This window comes from Saccopteryx bilineata, chromosome 3 (assembly GCF_036850765.1).
Source record: "Saccopteryx bilineata isolate mSacBil1 chromosome 3, mSacBil1_pri_phased_curated, whole genome shotgun sequence".
In the NCBI taxonomy this organism is placed as follows: Eukaryota; Metazoa; Chordata; class Mammalia; order Chiroptera; family Emballonuridae; genus Saccopteryx; species Saccopteryx bilineata.
In genome coordinates this window covers 177,635,332-177,662,152 of record NC_089492.1, presented here as the reverse complement: position 1 = coordinate 177,662,152, position 26,821 = coordinate 177,635,332, and the positions used below count along the sequence as shown (strand labels likewise).

General features: G+C 38.3%; 1 protein-coding gene across 2 annotated transcripts in view; it reads right to left on the bottom strand.

Annotated features, from left to right (window-relative positions):
- Positions 1-26,821, bottom strand: part of DEK (DEK proto-oncogene) — a 36,337-nt gene that overhangs the window by 4,623 nt on the left and 4,893 nt on the right. For both annotated transcript variants that reach the window (XM_066268309.1, XM_066268310.1), the window contains exons 4-9: positions 25,891-26,000; positions 23,080-23,174; positions 21,802-21,922; positions 17,510-17,698; positions 4,550-4,685; positions 3,112-3,260 (exon numbers count right to left, since the gene is read on the bottom strand). In XM_066268309.1, coding sequence (XP_066124406.1) covers positions 3,112-3,260; positions 4,550-4,685; positions 17,510-17,698; positions 21,802-21,922; positions 23,080-23,174; positions 25,891-26,000 — 800 coding nt within the window. The remainder of the gene's footprint in view (positions 1-3,111; positions 3,261-4,549; positions 4,686-17,509; positions 17,699-21,801; positions 21,923-23,079; positions 23,175-25,890; positions 26,001-26,821) is intronic.

The following is a 26,821-nucleotide window of genomic DNA, read 5'->3' as shown; positions in this document are numbered from 1 at the left end:
ATTTATATATAAATGTATCAACGACTATATAGTTTTCCTGTATTTACACAAATGGGGTAATATTCTGTATGTTTTAATTTCCACAATTTTTTCCATGTTCTTTTGAACTGCTACATAGTATTCCAAAAATATGGATGTTGTTACCTGTTTAACCATTTCCCTATTGAGGGCCATTTCTGATTTTTTCAATATTAGACATGCTGAACATTACTGTAATCATTTTGTGCAGATGTGACTACGTCTTTAGGACAGAAACCTAGAACTGCAATTGCTAGGGTAAAGAGTATTTGCAATTTAAAGTTTAAAGTACTACTTAATTGTTCTCCAAAGCTATTACATCTTAAGGCATGAGAATGCTTCCCTACCCTTGTCAACCATGAAAACTTATTCCTCATAAATATTTTATCATGCTAATACGCAAAAAATAGTCCCTTTTAATTTCTACTGCCCTCATTAGTAGGGAAGGTTAAGCATGTTTTCATTTCTTTACAGGCATTTTTTTTTGTGTGAAGTACCTGCCTTTCCATAGCCACTGTCCCATGTAAGTTGATTTCTTTTCTTATCTGGCACTATACCCACCCACCTTGAAATGTTTCTGCTCTTGGCTTTCACAGTACTGCTCTCTGGCCTTCCCTCTGAGACTGACCACAATTTCTTTCTTTCTTTTTTTTTTTTTTACAGAGAGAGAGTCAGAGAGAGGGATAAACAGGGACAGACAGGAACGGAAAGAGATCAGAAGCATCGATCATCAGTTTTTCGTTGCAACACCTTAGTTGTTCATTGATTGCTTTCTCATATGTGCCTTAACCGGGGGATTACAGCAGACTGAGTGACCCCTTGCTCAAGCCAGCGACCTTGGGTCCAAGATGGTGAGCTATGAGCCCGTGCTCAAGCTGGCGACCTCGGGGTCTTGAACCTGGGTCCTCCACATCCCAGTCCGATGCTCTATCCACTGCGCCACCGCCTGGTCAGGCCACAACTTCTTATATTCTGTAGAAATTACGTCTTAACTCTTTTGTGTTAATGGTCTCCAGGACTCTGTCCTTTGCTATTCTCACCTTTTATCTTCTTCCATGGGCTACCTTATCTATATTTCTGGTTTTCTTTTTTCTTTTTGTATTTCTCTGAAGTTGGAAATGGGGAGGCAGTCAGACAGACTCCCAAATGCACCCAACCGGGATCCACCTGGCACGCCCACCAGGGGGCGATGCTCTGCCCATCTTGGGGCGTTGCTCTGCCACAACCAGAGCCATTCTAGCGCCTGAGGCAGAGGCCACAGAGCCATCCTCAGCGCCCGGGCCCACCCTGCTCCAATGGAGCCTCGGCTGCGGGAGGGGAAGAGAGAGACAGAGAGGAAGGAGAGGGGGAGGGGTGGAGAAGCAGATGGGCGCTTCTCCTGTGTGCCCTGGCCGGAAATCGAACCCAGGACTCCCGCATGCCAAGCCGATGCTCTACCACTGAGCCGAACGGCCAGGGCCTATATTTCTGGTTTTAACTCCCAGCAACCTCCTAGTCTAGGTTTCTTTCCTAACTTGAAGAATTACAATGTTCAGATTTTCTCCCACATCAGTGTTCCGAAGCACCCCATCTCAAAACATCTAGAACAAAACTCTCATCTATTCCTCAAAAAATGTATATATATATACCTTTTGTCTGTTTCCTATTATGATTAATGCACCCAAAGCCTTAATACCCACACTGAAACCTCTGATCATTCTCTTGATTTGACTTGGATTATGGCAACTCTGTAAACTTTGACTATGACATGAACTGGTTTCTTGTCTCTTATCTCGTTCTTCACCAGTCTGTCCTTGGTTATGTCTAGGATGATTCTTAAAAAATTGAAACCTGATTAGGTCACGCCCCTGACAAATAGCTCTCAAAAACCTACCAACCTCCCAATTCCCATTAGTTTTAGGAAGAAAACCAAACTGTAACATGGCATTCTTAAGAACTGCAAAACTTTAATCTTCTCTAACTTCTGCCAAATTAAAATATTATTCATTGCAGTCATGATTTGTCATGTTTTGTGAATGTGTCAATGTTCTTCAATTATATGAAACAGCTAATGCTCTACAATCTCTTCCAAGGTGCTTTGTCACAATTCCTCAACCCTATTCCTCTCAATCTCAAGGCCCTTTTTGTTCCATGGTGATGTAGCTGCCTTCTGCACTCTTATAACACAGCCCTCACAGTGTACTCTATGAAAACAGTTGTCTTTTGATTTCACTGGACTATATGCCCCCAACATGAAGTAACAGCTTTTCCAGCTCTACCTCTAACATCTATCCCAGGAGCTAATATAAAGTAGAGGCTGAGCCCTGGCTGGATGGCTCATTTGGCTGGAACATTGTCCTGCAATGCAGAGATGGCTGGTTCGGTCCTTGGCCGGGGCACATACAGAAACAGATTGATGCTTCTGTCTCCCCCTCACCCCCCCCTTCCTCTCTCTGGATTCAATAAAAATAAAAGATTAAAAATATAGAAAAAAAAAGGCAACAGAGAACATTAAAAAAAAGAGTGCTGAGTGAATTAACAAATAATATCTCTAAAAATATAGAACATTTCACCTTAGATACATTTCAAATCTTAATTTCATTATACCGTATGAAGAAACTAGATCATAGAATCTCCCAGTATTGAAATAAGTATGAAATCTCTATGGAATCATATTCAAGACTAGATCATTTTAGTACCAGAACTGCACAGAAGTCTAACCTAAGAACCTGATCTATATGTAACATCTCATTTATCAGTGACACTGAAAATGAGATGGTCCATAAGATTTTGCTTTGTAAAACTAACATAATCTAAGGATGCATGAATACAAAGTTCCCACCTCAGGAAAAGGAAGTTCCCTATGTAGTTTGGAATGTAACACTTTAATCACTGTATACATTCTACTGTTATTTATGAAATAACTCCAAAGGGCCCAGGCTTTTACTTACTTTAATGTGGTTATCCCAGCACCTGTAACAGGATGCCTGGCATGTGGCAGTGAAATAAGGATGTGTTCAATGAAAGAATACATGTAAAAATCTGGCTTCGAACTGAGGGATAGGTGAAAATTTTCAAATAAAAGCAAAGTGATCTAAGCATCTGTCCAATTACCTTTTTGCAAATCTGCTTCATTGTAACTTCCTCCAAGTTAGCACTAGCCAATAATTTCTTTACTGTTTCCTTTAACTCTTCGTCTGTAGGAGGTTTCTTCAATTTCTTAATTAAAGGTTCATCATCTGAACTATCTTCAGATTCACTTTCTAAAAGACATTACACGTGAATTAAAATTTTTCTTACATAGTAAATTAGTATTCAGGATAGACTGGAAAAATTCTATAAGCATTCATCAGATTCTCAATGATGATATTAGGTAAAAATAATTATAAATCAACCAGTATAAAACATACATTAAAATTTGGGGCCTGACCAGGCGGTAGCACAATGGATAGTGTCAACCTGGGATGCTAAGGACCCAGGTTCAAAACCCTGAGGCTGCCAGCTTGAGCAAGGGGTCACTGGCTTGGCTGGAGCTCCCCAGTCAAGGCACGTATGAGAAAGCAATCTGAACAACTACAGTGCTACCACTATTTTTAAGTTGACGCTTCTCATCTTTCTCCCCTCCTGCCTGTCCCTCCCTCTCTTAAAAAAAAAAAGTAAATTTTGAAAAATTACAAACTATAAAAAACTGATATACTACAACCCCCAAATGTTCTTCTCAGTTTACCTATTTCCTAACACTTAAAAACTGTTATAGCATGTTATATCTTTAGTGATTTTTAATTTCTTTCTTTCTTTCTTTCTTTTTTTGTATTTTTCCGAAGTTGGAAATGGGGAGGCAGTCAGACTCCCGACCAGGATCCACCTGGCATGCCCACAAGGGGGCAACGCTCTGCCCATCTTGGGGCGTCGCTCTGCCACAACCAGAACCATTCTAGCGCCTGAGGCAGAGGCCACAGAGCCATCCTCAGCACCCAGGCAAACTTTGCTCCAATGGAGCCTTGGCTGTGGGAGGGGAAGAGAGAGACAGAGAGGAAGGAGAGGGGGAAGGGTGGAGAAGCAGATGGGCGCTTCTCCGTGTGCCCTGGCTGGGAATCGAACCCGGGACTCCTGCACGCCAGGCCGACACTCTACCACTGAGCCAACTGGCCAGGGCTAATTTCTTTCTTTTTAATTGAGAGGCAGGGAAGTAGGGACACAAAGAAACAGACTCCCGCATGTGCCCCAACCAGGATCCGCTCGGCAAGCCCACTAGAGGGCAATGCTCTGCCCATCTGCTGCTCCAACGCTCTAAACGGAGCTTTTTCAGTGCTTGAGGTGAGGTCATGGAGCCCTCCTCAGCCCCCAGGGCCAAACTCCTTGAAGTATTTGAGCCATGGCTGCGGGAAGGGAAAAGAGAAAGACAGAGAAGGGGAGGAGGGATAGAGAAGCAGATGGTCACTTCTTCTGTGTGCCCTGACTGGGAATTGTGCCTGGGACTTCCACACGTCAGGCGGACACTCTACCACTAAGCCAACTGGCCAGGGCTAATGATGTATAATTTCTCACATACCTTTTTTGGAAGTGTTTTGATTCTTCTTGGTGGTGCTGCTATCTGCCTTCTTCACATTCGCATTCTTTACAGATTTTTTACTTTTAGGAGTGCTTTTCTGTTTAGGTTTTTCTCTTTTAGAAATTTTTTTTGGTGGCTGTCATGAAGCAAAGTATATACATTCATGAGATTAACTGCTATCTTTCTACTCCTCTATACCCCTCAACATTATTAGAGAAAATTAATGTGTTCAATATTACCTATAAAAAAGTATTACTAATTATCAATTTTTGAGATGACTAGTATACCCAACAAATTTAATTTTATGCCAACGTATTAGTCCTGTGAAGTCAAGAATCAACCACTAAAAGTAACACATGTCCACATTTATTTCACACACGATTAGAAAGAAAGCTTTACATGTATTACCTCACTTAATCTTGAAAAACTCTAATACAGGTACTAGTAGTACGCTGTTATTTACTGTCACTCCCAATTCATATGGAAGTTCCATAAAGATAGGGATTTATTTGACCACTGTAATCATATGTATCCCTCACTCCTAATATAGTGCACAGTACACAGTAGTTGCTCAATAACTATTTATGAATATATGAGGAAACTAAAGCTCAAGAAGTTATTTCTCTCCATAGCCACATAACTAATAAAATGAAGTTCAAATAGATCTGACTCCAGAACCTGTTCTCTTAAATAATAATTCATAGCTGGTAAGACAAAAGAAAAGGCTATACATATGGCTAGACTAAAATGACAAAATTGGTTACTTTGTCTCAAATAGGGTCTATAAAAATTAGAAAACATTACTTCATTTAATTGATATTTCCAAAGGTAAAAGTAGCCTGGATAAGCAAATATCCCAAGATAACTTAAATTTTCATCTTTTAAACCAAAAATACTGCAAATCACTTCTGACAGAATGTTTCCCCAAATGTTTTACATTTAATTTCTTGTTACTATCATAATTCAACTTTTTTAAAGGCATTTTTTTATTTTTTTTTTTAGATTTTATTTATTCATTTTAGAGAGAGGAGAGAGAGAGACAGAAAGAGAAGGGAGGGAGGAGCAGAAAGCATCAACTCCCATATGTGCCTTGACCAGGGAAGCCCAGGGTTTCAAACCCCGCGACCTCAGTGTTCCAGGTCGATGCTTTTACCCACTGCGCCACCGCAGGTCAAGCAATTCAACTTTTTTTAATAGGACATTGTGTTGAATTTATCCTTAAGAAAAATTAAGTGTACAGACCAATCTGTTCCAAAAATTAAATGGTTCAGTCGATTTCTAAGTGCAGTTCATTGGATTTTAGTGCCTGTCTTTTCTCTTGCTCCACTGCCATTACCATACACATTTACTTACACAAGCCTAAGACCACCCTGCAATACCTCAATAAACTGTCACCTGGGAATTAGCTAACTTTTCTAGTTCAACCACTATCAACTCACCTAAGAGGTGTCAAGGGGTTGACGATTCTAAAAGTATATGAGCTTTCCTATGGGTTTTTGCCATTTTTACTTATTTCCTAATTCTCAGAGGTGTTCCAGATAGTGAGTGTTGCTGGAAAGGCATGAATGATTCATCACAGTTTTCTGTGATTAACTTGACCTAAGTTTTTAAGTTTATAGAGCATCCACCTAATCATAACCACACTAGGCCCTGAAAGGAAATACTAAAAATTCATTAAGTTCTGTTGATGCACTTAATACACAGAATAAAATCATCACTATTAAATATCATTATTTAGTCAAAGTTTAATAAAATCTTGGACCTGTAAGATATCCAGATATTTTACAAGAAGTTATACAAAAAGGGTTGGAGAGAGTAATAATGTTTAAAACATTACTACTTAATCTCCATTCAAATTAAATAATTACAATAATAATTAAAATACTTCCAGAGCCTTTTAAGGCCAGAGTATAAGGCTGTCATTAAAACTGTAAAAGGCACACATAATATGGCACCATTTTAAAACCTGCAAGATGGGACCCTGGCCAGTTGGCTCAGCAGTAGAGCATCAGCCTGGTGTAGTGGATACCCCAGGTTCAAGTCCCAGTCAAAGCACACAGAAGTGACCATTTGCTTCTCCACCCCCCTTCTCTATTTTTCTCTTCCCCACCTGCAGCCATGGCTCGGTTGGAGCAAGTTGGCCCCAAACACTTAGGATGGCTCCATGGCCTTGCCTCAGACACTAAAATAGCTTGGTTGCCAAGCAATGGAGCAATGACCCTAGATGTGTAGAGCACTGCCCCATACGGAGCTTGCTCAGTAGATCCTGGTTAGGGCACATGTGAGAGCCTGTCTGCTTCCCCACTTCTCACTTTTTATATATATATAATAAAACCTGCAAGTTGGGAGTAGTAATAGTTTAAAATTTGCAGTAATAAAGAATAATCAAGCTATCTCCATAAAATCTTACTGTGGTACAAACATGTTATTAAAACTATGCTTCTTTTTATATTTAACATTACCATCTAGAAGGAAAAATGTTCTAGTTTTTAAATGGACAATTAGTCTATTACCTATTAATAAAAAGACTGCAAAAATACTGTTACAAGCAGTATAGAGACAGAGTATAATGGGTAAGAAGGTGGCTCTGGAGGCAAGCTTCCTGTATTCTAATTCTAGCCCAGCACATCTCCAGGCTCTTTCTCATTTACAAAATGAGAGACAAACAGGAAATACTGTCTATGGACAGTCAATGCATTAATAATGCAAATACTTTTAATGGCACCCAGCACATAGAAAACACTTAATAATTAGCCATCATTACTATCATGAGTGCCTCTTTTGTAAATAAATTCTTTCATTATGCAAATGTAATTTCCTCCAATAACTTGAAGTTTGTTTTCTTTAAAAGCAAGGCAGATATATAGATACACAGAATAAAAAGCAGTTAGACAGACTCAATGACACTTGTGTTATGTTAACTAACTAGGTAACATCTTGTTTATTTCCATTACATCTGGCAGATAAGACTGGACCCACCAACATGCAAATCTGTAATAACAAATTATGTTATTTATAATGAAGTTCACTTATCTTCAGTAATAACTTAGAAATTATTGTCACAAATTAAAGAAATCAGTAAAGTATATTTTTTATACAAATGTTGGCATGAGAAGGAGTGAAAGCTACAGAGTAAAATAACTAAACTCTGCAGATACACATACTTAAGAGGTTTGATCTCAATCAGAGGGGCAGGCCCTGGCCGGTTGGCTCAGTGGTAGAGCGTGAGCAAACAGACAACTGATTAATTCACATCGTATGCTTTGGTCTTACAGGTATTAAAAAAATCATACCAGCTGTCCTCAAGATAAGTTATTAGGTACAGGAGGAATAAGTAACTGGAGAATTTTTGGTAGGTCAAACAAACATGGTTAATCTGGAATTTTGAAGGTAATGGAAAGAGACCCTGGGAGAGCTGAGACAAAGTTAAACCATGCCCACTTAAAATTTTATATGAACTTTCAAAAAAAATTTTTATATGAACTTTCAAATCTTCACCAACTTCATTTCTCCTTCTGTGTGTTTAGGATAATCTCATTCATGGTTCTAAAACCAATTTAATCAAACACCTTCTCTAAATCTTTCATACCACTAGTTTGACTAATCCACTATACCAGTGGTCGGCAAACTGCGGCTCGCGAGCCACATGCGGCTCTTTGGCCAGTTTAGGAGTACCCTAATTAAGTTAATAACAATGTACCTATCTATATTGTTTAAGTTTAAAAAACTTGGCTCTCAAAAGAAATTCCAATCGTTGTACTGTTGATATTTGGCTCGGTTGACTAATGAGTTTGCCGACCACTGTACTATACCACAGTATTTGGCCTATAATTCACTTATACCTACTTTTAGGGAGGTTTGTGAAGCAGTGAAAAAAACACAGATTTAAAGCCAAACTTCCTAGCTCAACTCCTCACTCCACTACTGACTAAATCTGCATTCTAAGGCAAATCACCCTTCCTTATACCTGTTTCTCACTGTAAAATTAAGGTAATACCAAAGTAGGCTGAACTTACACCCTTTTTTCACATTTTTATATCTGATATTGGTGCACATTTCACAATTTACATTAAAAGGATGCCTTATATGTATTATAGATTTGATGGCCATAGCTGTAGAATTTTTTTGAGGATCAAATGCATAAATACATATAAGGCAGCAAAAAATTAAACACTTTATATGCGTTTTTATTATACTGTAATTATTTATATAGTTTTCTCACTACATTACAAGTTTCTTAAGAGCAAATCTGACTATCTCCTTGAGAATAGGCATCTATTTTATTGAGGCCTATGCATCCCCAACAACTGCAAGAGTGTTAGGCATAAAGGAGCCACTTAAATATTTGTCATGTTCACTTCTGTATCATTTGTAGGATCTGGCTTTGAACCCAGGATGTGGTTAAAAATATAAAAGGAAAAAAATGCATTTGTATAGCACTGCTTTCATATCCACTATAAAGAAAAATAAAAAAAAGAAACCCAAAGACAAATTCTCATTGTAAGCAAGCCAATGCCTTATGGCTAGTAAAAACCAAGACCACTGATTTTCAGTGTGCCTCCTACTATACTAATTGTACAGAAATGACTAACTTACCTATATATTTAGCCAGAGTTGAAACTACTGAACTAAATTACAGAAATAAGCCGGTGGTACCAAGTGTTACTAATGATGACAAAGAATAAAAAATACTGGCAAAGAACACAGAACAGCAACAAAAGGACAACCAAACTCTGTATTAGGGCTGAGTTTACCCCCAAACTTTGCATGGACCCCTAGATCCTTTCTTAGAAAAACAATTGTTTTTAAAGCTAAAATTGGTGTAATCAATTTTGCAGTCTTCTCCAAATATCTTTCTTTTGCTATGGCAGTCTTTACCGTTTACCCTTCAAGGTTCGTATCCAATTGTTACCTCCTGTGAAGTTCCCCTATCTGGACCCTTGCTCCCCACATACCCCTACAAAGAAGTAAAGACTCTCCCACCCTCTGAGCTTCCAAATTACCCTTGTCCACAGTTCTTTTTTAGCTACGTTATATTCCACTGTACCTTTTCCCCCAGTTTTTGACCTCTCCCCTCCTACCAACTAAACTGAACTGCGTAAGGGTAGAGACCCTGTCTTATTTGATTTCCAGTGCAGAGCTTAAAACTGGAACTTAATAGTTGCTATGTAATTATTTTGAAAACTGAGATGAAAAAAGATCCTTGCAGACTAGATAACCAACCTGAGGTTGTTTCATTAGAACCACTCTGTTTGCTGAGATAAACATGTTTTCTATTAAAAGCAGTTAGCCAAATCTGATTTTTAATATCACCGCCTTCTGGTACAACTTACCTATAGAGAGCGTACAATTAAGAGAAAAAGAAAAACCTATTAGATCAAATCATCATAAGTGGGGTCTTGGTACCTATAAATTTTTAAAGGCCCCACAGCTCTCTCATAGCTATAAACCATGAGATAAATTTCTAGTTTAGATCTGTTACCAAGCCTTTTCTATAAATTGCCAGATAGTAAACACTGTAGGCTTTTATGGTCTTTTGGTTGTTCAATTTTGATTTTTTCTTTACAAGTATGAATCTAGTGTACAGGCCTCAGTTTGTGAACTCCTGGTCTAGCTTATGAATTATTGAAGATATATAAGGAAAAAGCAGGAACCAGATAAAGCAATCAATAGAATAACTTCTCAAGTTACAAAGTTTATGTCAATAGTTTTTATGCTCAAAGTTCAAAAATGAGGCTAACCACTCCTCTCATGGGGTCAAAGCTAAATGAGAGGCAAGACCTAAAGGACCTGACTCAATAGCTTCTCCTCCTTGTATGTACCAATAAATGCCTACTGAACAAGTGGCACTTCTCCACAGACTGCCAGTTCCCAGAAGGCAGAGGAGGAGTCTCCCTTTATTCCCCCACAGAGCAAAGTACCCAGGTCAAATAAGTGAATTAGAATGATGAATCTATCCCCAAAGGTTTTTATTCACACAAGGCCCAACCTTATGGGTTCTTGGTCTGGCTTCAATTGTGTTACTCTAGTTTCACCTGTCACTGCTCTACCTCTAGACATACGCCCCAACCGCAAGTGCTGGTCCAAGTTGCCCTGTACTTTCCTGCTCTCCATCTTCGTTCACATGGCCGAATTTTCTTTCTATTACCACGGTCAACCTCAACTGGTACTTCTTCCCATTTCTCCCCAAAGCTTTCTCTCATTAACAGATAGATTCTTTTTATTAAAATTCTATATTAAGTATCACTTAAAACGGTATTTTGGGTAGAAAGTATCTTCTATAACTCCAACAACACTTAGTATAATCCCAAAACTTGAGTCATCTAACAAAATATATGGGAAAAAGAAAATTAGTTAAGTTTAAACAAAAAGAAGAAAAGGTTAGTTTCCAAATCGCCATGGATTTATCTTTAAGATTCCAGCTCACTGTTTTTGAATGTGCTATGAGTGGTTCAATCAGGACCACCCAATACTGTATTTTTGATGTGCTAAAGGGACACAGATAAGAACTGACAGCTATTAATTTTAGATAGTACACTGTATTGTACCTAAATTTTAAAAAGATTAAAAATATAAACTTTGGGCCTGACCAGGTGGCGGTGCAGTGAATAGAGTGTCGGATTGGGATGTGGAAGGACCCAGGTTTGAGACCCCGAGGTTGCCAGCTTGAGCACAGGCTCATCTGGCTTGAGCAAAAAGCTCACCAGCTTGAGCCCAAGGTCTCTGGCTTGAGCAAGGGGTTACTCCATCTGCTGTAGCCCCACGGCCAAGGCACATATGAGCTTGAGACTTGTTTGGAGGTTCTAGCAGGGGAGCGCAGCTACTCGTATACCCTTGACCGAAGAACGGTCCTCTCCTCTAGCGGGGAAGGTCGTCCTCTTCGACCGAGCGCGCAGCTTCGGGAGGGACGCACATGGAGCGGTGAGGGAGGAAGGGGACACCCGCCTAGTCAGCCAGATCAGCCGAATCAACCCTGGCGATCAATGGGGTGACAGATGTCGCAGCCAGATCGCCCTCACATCCCAAGGCACATATGAGAAAACAATCAATGAACTAAGGTGTCGCAACGAAAAACTGATGATTGATGCCTCTCATCTCTCTCCATTCCTGTCTGTCTGTCCCTATCTATCCCTCTCTCTGTCCCTGTAAAAAAAAAAAAAAAAAAAAAAAAAATATATATATACACACACACACACACACACACACACACACACATACATACACATACACACACACACATACACTTAAAAATCTAAAGGGGATGTTCCATGTCTATCATAACCATAAAGGTAGAAAATCAAAAGGAATGACACAACCACTTCTTGAAGGAAGGCAAAAAAAAAAAAAAAAAATCTTGGCAGAGAAGGCTTACCTATCTTTTATAGGCAGCAGGGCTCTTTGAAGGAGGGTCTCCAAAAAAGACGCCTGTCAGAGCCAGAATCCTGTTCTCACAGCAGAAAGGTGTACTGGGTGAACACATGAACAAAATAAAAATTAGCTTAAAATATACTATTCTTAAAAACAAAACAAAACAAAAAGCCCAAAAACCTATTCTTATAACAACTTGGCTAAGAAAACTCAAGAATGCCAAGAGTAAAAAATGTGCAAGTCTCTTTATATTTCAGAAAAGATTATGAAAACAAGTTTTAAGTTTAAATAGATGTTTATTATGGTGATTATTCAACTTTGCTTTCCAACGAAAGGTTTAATACTGTAGTTTATATGGTTTTCTAATCCCTCTGATCAAATTATGAGATGGAGGAATCTTATTTTTTATAACATAATTAAGAACTTAACAATGCTTAACCAGGCGGTGGCACAGTGGATACAGCATTGGCCTGGGGCGCTGAGGACCCAGGTTTGAGACCCCACAGTTGCCAGCTTGAGCATGGGGTCACCAGCTTGAATGTGGGATCACAGACATGACCCCATGGTCGTTGGCTTGAGCAAGGGGTCACTGGAGCCCCCTGGTCAAGGCACATTTGAGAAAAATGGACAATTAAGGAGCCACAACAAAGAATTGATGCTTCTATTCTCTCCCTTCCTGTCTGTCCCTCTCTCTGCTCCCGTCTCTCTCACTAAAAAACAAAACAAAAAAACAAAAAATAACTTTCACATTCATCCTCCTACCACTGCCAAATATTTTGTTTTGTTTTTTTGTTTTTACAGGGACAGAGAGTCAGATATAGACAGACAGACAGGAACGGAGAGAGATGAGAAGCATCAATCATCAGTTTTTCATTGCAACATCATAGTTGTTCATTGATTGCTTTCTCACATGTGCCATGACCGCGGGCCAGCCTTCAGCAGACGGAGTAACCCCTTGCTTGAACCAGCGACCTTGGGTCCATGCCAGTGAGCTTTCTGCTAAAGCCAGATGAGCCCGTGCTCAAGCTGGCTACCCCGAGGTCTTGAACCTGGGTCCTTCCGCATCCCAGTTGGACGCTCTATCCACTGCGCCACCGCCTGGTCAGGCCCAAATAATTTTTTAAATGGCCTGAATATATGTTTACTAAAAACGATAATGCAGTTTCCCTTATTTGGCAAACAGTATATAGCATGGCTCACTGAACATCTCTTTGTATTTGCCTTCCTCCTATAGAGGGCAGGAAAGCTAACACCTGGATCTTTCAGCCTTCCTTTCAGCTAGAGGTGGCCACGTATCAAAGTTTGAGACAATGCAATATACATGAAGGTCTCTGGTAAAAAGCACATGGGAGGGGAAACACCTCTAGAAGAAAGCCCTTTGCTCTTTCCTACCTGGAACAGGAAAACAATGCTTAAAGATAAAGCCACCATTTCGTGATCATAAGGTTAAATGTCACATATAAAGATGATGGCTTTAAAAAAAGGGGGGGTACCCAAATTTTTCATACCTGTCTGGAGCTGTTATACTGGTCTAGAACTGCCTGCCTATGGATTTCTTCCCATGAAAGAAAAAGAACTTCTCTTTTGGACATTATTAGTATGTTTTTTTTTTTTAATGTTTGTTTGTTTTGAAATCTTATTTATTAATTTAATAGAGCGAAGAGAATGAGAGAAAGTTGGTGGGGGAAGACAGGTATGTGCCTTGACTGGGAAGGCCTAGGGCAGGTGTCCCCTAACTACGGCCCGCCGCATGTGGCTCCGAGGCCATTTATCTGGCCCCGCTGCACGTCTGGAAGGGGCACCTCTTTCACTGGTGGTGAGAGGAGCACTGTATGTGGTGGCCCTCCAATGGTCTGAGGGGCAGTGAACTGGCCCCCTGTGTAAAAAGTTTGGGGACCTTGGCCTAAGGTTTTGAACTGTTAACCTCAGTGTTACCCACTGTGCCACCACAGGTCAGGCATTATCAGTAAGGTTTTAAGTATTTACAGCTGAAGACATTCCTCATTCATATTATAACATTCAGATACATTTTCAACACTCACAAAGTAAAAAATCCAATTTTATACTTTTTCTAGAAATTGAGTGTTATAGACACACTATAAAGCAAAAATTAAAGAAGTAACAGATAAAAGGAAAAAAATGTTAAATATACTTTTAAGGGCCTAAAAAGAATTAAAGTAGTTTCCTCTTAGCTGGGAAGCACTGCTTTGCACTTCTTTTCTCTGTACTCCAGTAATTTTTCTTTGCCTAAGGTCTAATGTCTGTGAATGGTGAGCTTGAAAATGATTTCATCTCACTGGTTCATTTTTAGCAAAATCCCCCTAAAAATGCTAATCCAAAATGGGAACCAGTTCATTTTCAGAGTTAAGTTTACAGAAATAACTAAACCTGTCATTTTTCTAGTCTCTCATTTTTTAGTCTCTTCATACACTAGTGTCTTCCCAGTTCCAACTGCTCTCCTGACATGCTAATGTAACATATTTTCTTATAAAAGACTTTTAAAGAACAAAAAGAGGTAAACTTAATCTTCAAAGTTATTTACTGCAAGACACTAAAGTACAACATAAAACTGACCTTAGTAGGGAGAAATCTTTTATTTACAAAAGAAAAATTCACTCTGAAATAAAAAGAATAAGTAATATTTACCTGCAATTCTTCTTTATGGCCTCTCAGAAAAGAGGTCTTTTCATGGTAATGACCAAAAATACCTCTACTTATGAAGTCCCTAACAAGGCTGCCACTTAAGAGTCCTCAAAGAATAGAAGAATAAAGAAAGATAGCTATCATAGAAATACTATTCCTTCTGCTACACTTACCTCCCAAAGGCAATCAGAGCTTTTCATCAAAATAGAATCAGCAATAAGGTTTTTGAGGAAGATAGCCCTAAATTTGAAAGTCTTTAAAGCAATCAAGACTATGCTTACTGGAGGGAGTTTTACTGGGAAAATGGGGACCATTTTTCAGTCCAGATTTTGCTGGCACTGTATTTTATGGACTCTGACTTTTATCAGCCCAAGCAGAAAAACTGAAGCAGAAAGCACAGCATCATGATACAGCTTTAATATTGTGTAGCTTTATACACTTAACGTCTGTAAAAGCATTTTTCTGTTTCCCTTTTTCCTCCATGTATTTTCATCATCTGAACTGAGTTTCTAGCAAAAAATCCTTGTTTATGGCACTGTAGAAAGAAAATCTTTAATTTACATACAGTGGTACAGTTTCACTTGTGATCATTATCCAATGACCAATATGTTTATAAATCAGGGGTCATCTATATTTTCAGACTTCAACTAATTCTATTTAGAGCAAAGAAACAATCTAGAAAGCAAATAAAATTAGTAGCCTGCATTTTAGTAATGACAGGAGATTGGATTTAGAAATCCTAAATACGAGACAAGATCAACTTAATACTAACAGTAACAGCAGCAGCTAATACTTAGATAGCACTTGTGCCAAGCACTGTTCTAAGTGCTTTACACAAAATCATTAATTACAACCCTTTGGAGCTACTACTATTATTATCCCTATTTTGCAGAAGGGAATCTTTACAGAGTTTAAGTTACTTGCCCAACCAAAGTCATATAATGGTATACCTGGGATTTGAATCCAGATAGTTTTCAAAGCCCATGCTCATAATCATACTGCCTCTATGAAAAAATTAGATGTTTATATTCTATGACAACTTTTCATGCTTTAATTAACTCTGCCTTTAAAAGGTTTCAAGGGGCTTGCCTGACCAGGTGGTGACACATTGGAGTGTCAACCTGGGAAGCTGAAGACCCAGGTTTGAGTCCCCAAGGTCACTGGCTTAAGCATGGGATAATAGACATGACCCAGTGGTTGCTGGCTTGAGCCCAAGGTCACTGGCTTGGCTGGAACCTCCCAGTCAAGACATGTAGGAGAAAGTAATCAATGAAGAACTAAAGTGCTTCAACTATGAGCTGATACTTCTCATCTCTCTCCCTCCTATCTCTCTGGCTAAAACTAATAAATAATACATACACATATATAGACAAAAAGGTTTTAGGGAAAGCATAATGAATACATGTTAGATAATCCAAAATTTGTTGAATGAGAAATACTATTATTGCAAAATTGCTACTATTACATATTCACATATAAACAAACATGTTTTCCTCCCGATGCTCTTAAAATCTAGTCCATAAAAACCTTAGTGCTCAGATTATTCATCTTCCTTTACACCAAAAATTTACTGCTATTTATTAAATATATTCTAGATCTGTAATATTCTTTTAATTATGAAACATTTCATACTTAGCTTTATTGAAGTCTTTATAAAATTTGACTTTAAAATAAGCATGCATTTTAAATACCTAAATAAATACACAAAATATGCACCTAAAACCAGAGTTCACCACATCTTTATTCCCTCTAATCTAGAAGTTATCAACTGGACGTGATTTTGCTCGTCCAGGAGACAGTTGGCGATGTCTGGAGACACTTTTGGTTTTCACAATGAAGGTTGGAGAGGTGTGCTACTGGTATCTAGTAGGCAAATATTCCATGCAGTCACAAGACAGCCCTCCACTGTGAAGAATCATTTTGGCCCAAAATGTCAAGCCACCCTAATCAAGTCCTAAATAAAACCAAGTTACCCAAGTTACAAAGCAAGTTCTGACCAGTGAAGGGGGCACCAAAAGAGAATAGTCTACCAAAACATTATTAACAATAATAGAAACTCATTTTCTTGTACCCATTAACCACCTACTTGATTGAAGATACACAACAAGGAAAGGGTCAAGTTAACCCTTTAAATGGTTTAACATTGGTCGGCAAACTCACTAGTCAACAGAGCCAAATATCAACAGTACAATGATTGAAATTTCTTTTGAGAGCCAAATTTTTTAAACTTAAACTATGTAAGTAGGTACATTCCTTATCAAGGTAGCGCCTGCACGTGGTATTTTGTGGAAGAGCCACACTCAAGGGGCCAAAGAGCCGCATGTGGCTCGCAAGCCAAGCTGCAGTTCGGTTTGCCGACCAGGGGTTTAGCAGGTCTTCCCTTCCTGAAACTTCACTTTGGAAACTAAATAATCAACATTTTATAAAGATTTGCAAGTAAAAGATGATGGCAAGCATTTCTAAGTGATACAAAAACTTGCCCACCAATCAAACTTGAAATGCTATTATTTCTTGTTAAATCCATAACTAGTTGAGGGAAAAAATGATGGTCCTTAAATCCCATACTTTTTGCATAAAACAGAATAAAATGGTTTAAGACCATCATAATATATTAATATACTATAAAAGAATTCTCAAAAAATCTGCTCCTTTGGGTTCCCAATCAGGATATGCACCCCTCCCCATGTCTCTTTCTTTCCCATGTGACCTACTCTAGTCAAGGCTCAGCTCACATCCAGTCCAAACCAACCTCACTCATCTCCAACTTTTACACTCTGGCATGGCAAGCTTCTGAAGAGAAAGAAAGGGTTTATATGGAATTATTTACAGGTCTTCAGAATTAAATACAACAATACAGAACTGACTGTTCCTAGAATGTTTTCTAGCTATACCTATTATACAGCAGGAATATTTCACTCTCTCCAGGAAATAAGGGACCCAAAATTTTACCTCCTCTTCACTTTCTTTATCTTCATCCTCTGAAGACTCTTCCTTGTTTTTCTTTTCATCTTCATCACTGCTAGACTCATCTGACAGAATTTCAGGACATTTGGTCCGCTTTACTTTCCTTGCCATTCCAGAACTGTTCCGTTCCTTTTTGTTGCCTTTGCTAGAAGATTTTTTAGACTTTGGCAATGGCTGCATAAAATAAACACCAATGAGGTATTGTATTTCTAAATTAATCAAGTTTATGAGAGCTTCTTCTCAATTCAATTCTTATTTCTATCTCAAGATATTATTTTTCCAAGCTTAGCAGCTTTAGAGAATAATTCATCTTTAGCTCAATATGTCAAATTAATCTGTCTGAACTACCAACACTCTTTCATTTGTATTCTAAACACCTAAGCAAGAGACTCATTTAAATATGCATTCTACATTCAGCTGGGATTAGAGGCCCAAGTCCATAACCATGTTTGAGCTCACAGTTGTTTACACTTTATCTTTCAGAGAAGGTTCTTATTTTAGGGGACCTTCCTATCAAAATATTTGCAAGAACCATCTATAAAGTAAATTAAAATCTCAGTTTAAATATCCTGAATTTATGAAACTATAAAGTTTATATTCCTATTACCTCTGGGCTCTACTTTCAATGCCAGCACTATATTCTGCTGATTCTAAATATGTAGTAAATACTATGTTATTTAAGAAACTAATTAAGAGCCACAAAATAAGTGCATTGTAATCAGAATCAAATATGAAAAACTGATGTTAGAGATACCTTAAAGAAGGATAAAATAGGGGTTTTCAAAGTGTGGTTTATGGACCTGGGTTACCTGAGAACTTTCCAGAAACTTACCAGGTCAAAACTATTTTCATAATACCAAGGCCATTATTTGCTCTTTCACTGTGTTGACATTTGTACTGATAACACAAAAGCAAAGATAAGTAAAACCGCTGGCATCTTACGTAGTGGTTTCTAATCAAAGCAGAGGGGGGCAAACTGTGCTAGTATTCATTATTTTCCTCACCACCACACACTAGCAGGGGGAAAGATTTTTTACTTAAGAATGTCTCTGATGAAGCAGTAAATAGTAATTGTATTAACTCTAAACTTTTGAGTACATGTCTAGAATATCTGTGAAGGAAAATGGGAAGCACAAGAGTACTTTGCTACAAACTGAAATTCACTGATTTTCTCAAGAAAATATCCTTGCTCTACTTAGTTGTGAGCTTTGCTAGCTACTTTTTTCATGAAATACCTTTTAAAAGAAAATAATAGAAAAATTATGCCTACTTAGACTTAGGTAAATGATAGGTATGTTCTCAAAAATGAAGAACACAACTCTGCCAGGTTAAGGAAAATAATAATTGCCAACGATAAATTTCAAAATTCAAATGAAAAATATAATTTTGAAAAATGTCAAATACCATGAATTTGACATCCTCCCAATATGTAACGATTTTTCTGATGAGATGATAGTTGTATTACTGAATGTCACTTACTGACAGTATTTAATGAAATGTGCCAATATTTGGAAGATATGTACAATCAGGGAACCAATATGTCCAAATGGTGAATGTTTACTATAAAATCATGCACTGGACCAGACTAGGTGGTGGTGCACTGAATAGAGCATCGACCTGGGATGCTGAGGAACAGGTTCAAAACTCTGAGGTCACTGGCTTGAGTGTGGGCTCACAGATATGAGCAAGGGATCACTGGCTCAGCTAGAGGAGCCCTCTGTTCAAGGCATGTATGAGAAAGCAATCGATGAATTAAGTGTCACAATTAAGAGTTGATGCTTCTCATATCTCTCCCTTTCTGCCTGTCACTCACTCCCTCCCTCTCGAAAACAAACAAACAAACAAACAAACAAACAAAATCAAGCACTGGTAAAAGGTCCAAGTTCATTAACATATCAGACATATTACTATTAAACTTTATAATAAACTACCACTGTGAAGTTTTCATGTTGTATCAAAGGAGAATACCCACAAAAATTTTAAAGGGTTTTAAAAAGAATCCATTTTTCTAACACATACCTTTGTGAGGCTACATTGTCTTCATATACTTCAAGCTAAACTATATACATTGCAACAAATTGTAATGCAGAAGCAAATGAGAATATAGCTGTCTTAAGTCAGACATGAACAGATTTGCAAAGACATAAAATATCCTGTCTTGCTAAATTTTAAAGTTATTTTTCATACAAAATACAGTGGTACCTTGAGATACGAACAGACCAACCTAAGTTTTTTAAGATACGAGCTGTGACTCGGTCCATATTTTTGTTCAAGATCTGAGCAAAATTCCAAGATACTAGTCGTGATTCGAGAAGCTGTTAGTTGGCGTGTTGGCACATGGGTCCGGTATTGGCAGTTTCATATATGAGCTGACTGACGAGCTCACACAACAAATTAAATTCGTATCTCAAGGTACCTTGAGATACGAGCAGACCAACATATTAATTTTTTAAAGATAAGCTGTGGCCCTGGCCAGTTGGCTCAGTGGTAGAGCGTCGGCCTGGCGTGCGTGCAGAAGTCCCGGGTTTGATTCCCGGCCAGGGCACACAGGAGAGGCGCCCATCTGCTTCTCCACTCCTCCCCCTTTCCTTCCTTTCTGTCTCTCTCTTCCCCTCTCACAGCTGAGGCTCCACTGGAGCAAAAGATGGCCCAGGCGCTGGGGATGGCTCCTTGGCCTCTGCCCCAGGCGCTAGAGTGGCTCTGGTCTCAACAGAGCGACGCCCCGGAGGGGCAGAGCATCGCCCCCTGGTGGGTGTGCGGGGGGAAGGGGGGATCCCAGTCAGGCGCATGCGGGAGTCTGTCTGACTGCCTCCCCGTTTCCAGCTTCAGAAAAATACAAAAAAAAAAAAAAAAAAAAAGATAAGCTGTGACTCGGTTCATATTTTATCAAAATAAAGATTATGAAAATACTTCCTGACAGACTTAAAATGAAACATGCAAGGTCATAAAAGTAACACCCCAATAGACATTTTAAATCAGTGACATTATTTGTTACTATTAAACAATTAGGGCAAACTTAATCTAGATTTCAGGAAAAGTAGGGTAAATTATAAGGCCATTTTACATCTCTGTCTAGCTCCTGGGCTCTGCAGATGACTTTTGAAACCAAATCCAAGAAACTTATTTAAATGAGTCAGCTTTATGTCACTTTTCCATAACTTTACTCCAGTGTCTAGAAAACATCCAGTTCTAATATACTCCCATCTTGTCTTTCCTGACCTGACTGCAGGTTGCACACCAGCCCAACACCTCATCAACTCAACCTGTTTCCTTTGTTCCAGTTCCTTCTAGATATTTAACTCTCCATACTTAGTTTGTATGTCTGCACCATCTGATCTTTAATGATTATTTTTCTTAATCTTATATCCTTTAGACTTGACCTAGGGCAGTGAACACAAAGTGCAATGTATAGATGAGGTCTTACTGGATGGTACATGTAAAATCTATTTAATTTTATTAACAAATGTCATCCTAATTAAATTCAATTAAAAAAATCTTATATCCTTTTATATATAATAAGGGAGAACATATCCATATGCCTTCTGTTATTTCTATCATGACACTGTGGCAAATAGGTCAATGGAAGGCAAATTCTTTGAATGTAGACAATATAACTGAATGCTAACAATGCTGTTATCTAAATTGTTCCATAGGCCCTGGCTAGTGGGCTCAGTGGTAGATGGCGCGGTGGGTGGATGTCTCATGTTCAATTCCCAGTCAGGGCACACAGGAGAAGCGCCCATCTGCTTCTCCACCCCTCCCCCTATCGCTTCTCCTCCCGCAGCCAAGGCTTGATTAGAGTGAGTTGGCCCAGGCACTGAGGATGGCTCTATGGCAGCGGTTCTCAACCTGTGGGTCGCGACCCCGGTGGGGGTCGAATGACCAAAACACAGGGGTCGCCTAAAGCCATCGGAAAATACATATTATACAATACATTTTTAAATAAAATATGGATTTCCGATGGCTTCAGGCGACCCGTGTTTTGGTCGTTCAACCCCCGCCGGGGTCACAACCCTTGAGAACTGCTGCTCTATGGCCTCTGCCTCAGGCGTTAAAATGGCTCCTGTTACAATGAAGCAAGGGCTCCAGATGGGCAGAGCATCACCCCTTAGTGGGTGTGCCAGGTGGATCCCGGTAGGGGCACATGCAAAAGCCTGTTTCTGCCTTCCCTCCTCTCACTAAAAAATAAAATTAAATACATTTGTTCCATAAAAAAAGAAAAAGGAGAGGCTATAAATAATTAATTCGTTACTGAAATAATACAAATTAGTCCTCACTTTGCCAGAAGGCTTTGGATGCATTAAGAAATTCAAGATCCTCTTCACCAGTTCACTATTTACACCTGATCTCTCCAAATCAAGAACCTCACAAATGCTTTTTAACATGGCATTTCTAAATCTGAAAAAGAAAATAAAAGAAACCAAGGTGATCATTTAGGAAAGTGTATAAACATTCTCCACATATAAATGCAATAGCTAACCAAACTGAGTAAGCTACAAACATTAAAAAAAAAGTATACAATGTTTCTCTGAATCTTAGAACTACACCCTCAGCATTCCTACTGTGATGTTCCAATGAAGGAAAAGGTAATTGTCTTTATTATTTCAAGTTCTTAAACTACAGGGAATTTAATAAGGAAAAGCACTAATATATCATCTTGGTTACATTACAGTAGCGAAGGACCTTTTTTCAATCAAACTGATTATCTTCAAAATAGCTTAAATCAGTGGTTTTCAACTGGTGGTCCTCCAGAAATTCCATGCTGGTCCAGTGGTTAACTTCTGCAAACTGGCATGGAATGTCTGGTGGACCAGCATTTTAGGGGTCCATAATCTTCATACAACACATCAGCGTGGTTAATCTTTGCAGACTATCATAAAATTTCTGGCGAACTGGTGGCTGAAAGCCACTAGCTAAAATGGTCCCTATAGCCTGAATGGTGGTGGTTTAGTGTATAAAGTGTTGCCTGGGATGCTGAGGTCCCAGGTTTAAACTCCAAGGTCACTGGTTTGAGCGTGGGGTTGCTGGCTTAAGACTAGGATCACAAACATGATCCCATGGTCATTGGCTTGAAGCCCAAGGTCGCTGGCTTGAGCAATGGGTCACTGGCGCAGCTACAGCCCCCTGGTCAAGGCATGTATGAGAAGCAATCAATGAACAGCTCAAGTGCCGCAACTACAAGTTAATGCTTCTCATTGCTCTCCCTTCCTGTCTTTTTTTCTGGCTGCTTAAAGAAAAGGTACCTATGTAAGTGGAGGAACAGTGGCTGATAGTACAGGAGAGTTTTCACTATATTCCTTTTATACTTTTTGAAATTTGAATTGTGAACAATATCCCCATGTGTATCATTCGTCTAAGAAATAGAAATGTCTTTGAGTTGTCAATAATCTTGATAGCCACTATTTATTGGAAAGTAATGAAGACCCCAAGTTAGTAGTTAAGACGACAAATCAGGTCTGGCTTTAAGCCAAAATTAGCAGTCTATTGAAAATGTATGGGTGGTCACATTAAATGTAAAGCATATTGACCAAAACATATTTGTAAAAATAACTTACTTTTTCAACATTTCTTCCTTTTTTTTATATTGGGTACTTCCTTTTTCAAATGGAAAGCCACTGAACTGACCCACATTCTTCTTTAATGAAGATACCTGAAAATGTTTCTTATTATTAATGCTTACTACCCAGTATTGTACATACGCAAAAAAAATTCAAAGCCAAAATCTTAATTTTCCTCTTTGTCTCTGAGTTACAGTACTGGTTTATGTAACATTTCTTACCCAGAAATGAAAACTATATTTGTTACTAAAATATTAACACTATAAAAGGTTTATAACCTTAATTTTTTGAAAATGACTATCTGAATCAATTTTTATCTGGGAATCTTTACTGGTAATCACAAAACCACAACCAAATGTTATCTGACAGTACCAGGGGATGTGGAAAGTAACTACTTAAAAAGACATTCTTTCCCTCAGTAATATAAGTAATATCTCTTATTTTCCAAATCAGAAAAGTCAGGGATTTTATTCTTTGAAAAGTAAAGAACAGAACACTTCCAAGTTACACCAATTAACAGTAAAGGGACTTTACTGAGGATTAAATGAGATAATACAAATGAAAATAAATTATATCATGCCTCATAAATTCTAACCTAACTACGCAAAACTTTTCTTTTGTCCAGTGCACAATCACAAAGCAGTTTCCTTGACTGCATGGAATACTGAAGTTGTGTGTACAGAAGCCCCCCCATACATGGATACTATGGTCTGAAAATATCATAATTCCAGAGATAAACAGTTCTAAGTTTGAGTATTATTCTAAGTAGTTTGATGAACTCTCAAGGCATCTCACTAGGATGCAAAGCATCCCTTTGTCTAGTATAGTGGTTGGCAAACTCAGCCAACAGAACCAAATATCAACAGTACAATGATTAAAATTTCTTTTGAGAGCCAAATTTTTTAAACTTAAACTATGTAGGTAGGTACATTCCTTATCAAGGTCGCACCTGCACATGGAATTTTGTGGAAGAGCCACACTCAAGGGGCCAAAGAGCCACCTGTGCCTCGCAAGCCACGGTTTGCCGACCACTGGTCTAGTATATCCACGATGCACAACAGTTCCCTTTTAGATATAGCTCCAAGACCCCAACTGGATGCCTAAAACAAGTTAGTAGTGAACCTTATATACGTATCTATCATGAAGTTTAGTATGATGTTAGTAAGAGATTAATAATAACCAATAATAAAAATAGAACAATTATAACAATATACTGTAGTAAAAGTTATGTGGATGGCTTTGAGGTCATTCTTTAAAGTAAGGCTCTGCAATACTGAGTCAATCTGATAACCAACCAAGAATCCATACCAAGTGACTAACAGGCAGGTAGAGTGTACAGCATGAATGTGCTGGACAGATTCACATCTCAGGCAGAACAGCATAAGATTTCATCATACTACTCAGAACGGTGTGCAATTTAATATTTACAGATTTCTAGAATTTTCCATTTAATATTTTTGGACCACGGCTGAACACAGGTAACTAAAACCATAAAAAGCCAAACCGTGGAGATAAGGGAGGACTACTGTGTAAGTTCTCTGCCTGTTAGTCACTTAGCGAGCTCAGATGAACAATGGCAGTATCTCAGGGTTTGCGTTCAGGTAATTACTTAATAATTTAATTTTACTTAAAAATAATGGCCCCAAAGCGCAAGAGGAATGATGTTGGAAATTCAGATAAGCCATAAAGTGCTTTTTTTAAGCAAAAAGATGAGTACTGGACAGTAAAATAAGGTATTTTGAGACCACATTCACATATAACTTTTACTGTAGTATACTGTTATAATTATTATTTCATTATTGTTATGGTTAATCTCTTACTGTGCCTAATTTAGAAATTAAACTAGGTATGTGTGAAGGGAAAAAAACAGCATGCATCAGGTTCAATACTATCCTTGGTTTTAGGCATCCACTAGGGTCTTGGAATGTATTCCATGCAGATAAGAGACTACTGTAAAACAATTTAGTAAATGAAAACACTGATTTATTTTAACAAATCTTCTGGCAAAGAATTACCACCTAATTTATCAGATAATTGCTCAAAAAGATGTACAATTATACTGTATCATTTATTCTGAATGACTAATAAAAATACAAAAAATAATTGTTTATACAATTAAAAACCATCACAATCATCACATTTGACATTTCAGTTTGGCATAAATACAACTTCAATAGAAAGACCCCAGGATATTGCAATCCTAATTGCTAATATCCCACAATGTATCCTGTGGTAAGTCATTTAAAAAGTATATGTCTCGCCTGACTTGTGGTGGTACAGTGGATAAAGCGTCAACCTGGAAACGCTTAGGTTGCCGGTTCAAAACCCTGGGCCTGCCTGGTCAAGGCACATATGGGAGTTGATGCTTCCTGCTCCTCCCCTCTTCTCTCTCTCTCCCATCTCTATAATGAATAAATAAAATCTTAAAAAAAAAAAGTTTCGCCTGACCTGTGGTGGCGCAGTGGATAAAGCGTCAACCTGGAAATGCTGAGGTTGCCGTTTCGAAACCCTGGGCTTGCCTGGTCAAGGCACATATGGGAGTTGATGCTTCCAGCTCCTCCCCCCTTCTCTCTGTCTCTCCTCTCTCTCTCTCTCTCTCTCTCTCTCTCCCTCTCCTCTCTAAAATGAATAAATAAAAAATTAAAAAAAAAAAAAAGTTTCCTAAAAAGTGTATGTCTTAGTTTGCTCACTTGTATGGTAATGAATATTGAACTATTTGATTGCTTAAGTCCTTCTATTGTGAAGTATTTTAATACATGTTAATACAATAAATATGCTATTAGGTTAAAGGTATAAAAGAGGGCTTACTGTGCCTGGTCTGTTGTAAAGTAGTTTATGTAGATTTCTAAGTTCATCTGTTTTCTTCTTACTCAGAAAAAAATGTATCCTTTCAATTTCACAGAGTTTCTGCCCTTTTCCTAGAAAAAAAATTACCATAATTACAGTTAAATACCATTCCACGTTAATGCACTTACAAATTTTTTAAAAAGATTTTATTTGTTAATTTTACAGGGGGGGGGGGTTTGAGAAGTATCAACTCTTCGTGTTTCACGTTTAGCTGTTACTGCTTGCTTGTTGCTTGCCGTATGTGTCCTGACGGGGCAAGGCCAGGGTTTCAAACTAGCGACCTCAGCATTCCAGATCGATGCTCTATCCCAGGCATGGCCAACATACAGCCCGTGATTAAATTTTTAATATTCTCCGCTACTTTAAAATCTCAGCTACTCAGAAGCGGAAGCGTCTTTGATTATTGAAAATCGAGAAATTTAAGAAGATAGTGATACACGGGAAAGAATTCCACGTGCGACTAATTTAGGGTTAACTTCCAATAATTGGTCAAATGGATTCGTGATACTTATTTTTTTTAAAAATTCCATTATAAAGATTTACAACTTTTGTACTCCTCCGTACTCAATATGAACTGTTTGACGTTTAGCGGCGACGTGAAACCCACATTCTTTTAGGCGGAGTTTGCCAGTGTGCACCCAAGGTCAAACAATTCGTTATTTTTTATGGTCAAGTATGCTGAATCAAGTGGCACTGTAGCATAAACAATAGCTGCGGTTGATAACTGAAAATGTGTCCAGGCTGTTTGTAAAACGAAATAATTGTTTTATTTGCGATATAACCCTTTCAAGCTCATTCTATTAATTAAATATTGTTATGACTGATTGTGATACAGTTTGGATATTTATATGGTATGTAATCATATTTTTATTAAAGTAATATTGTATATTAA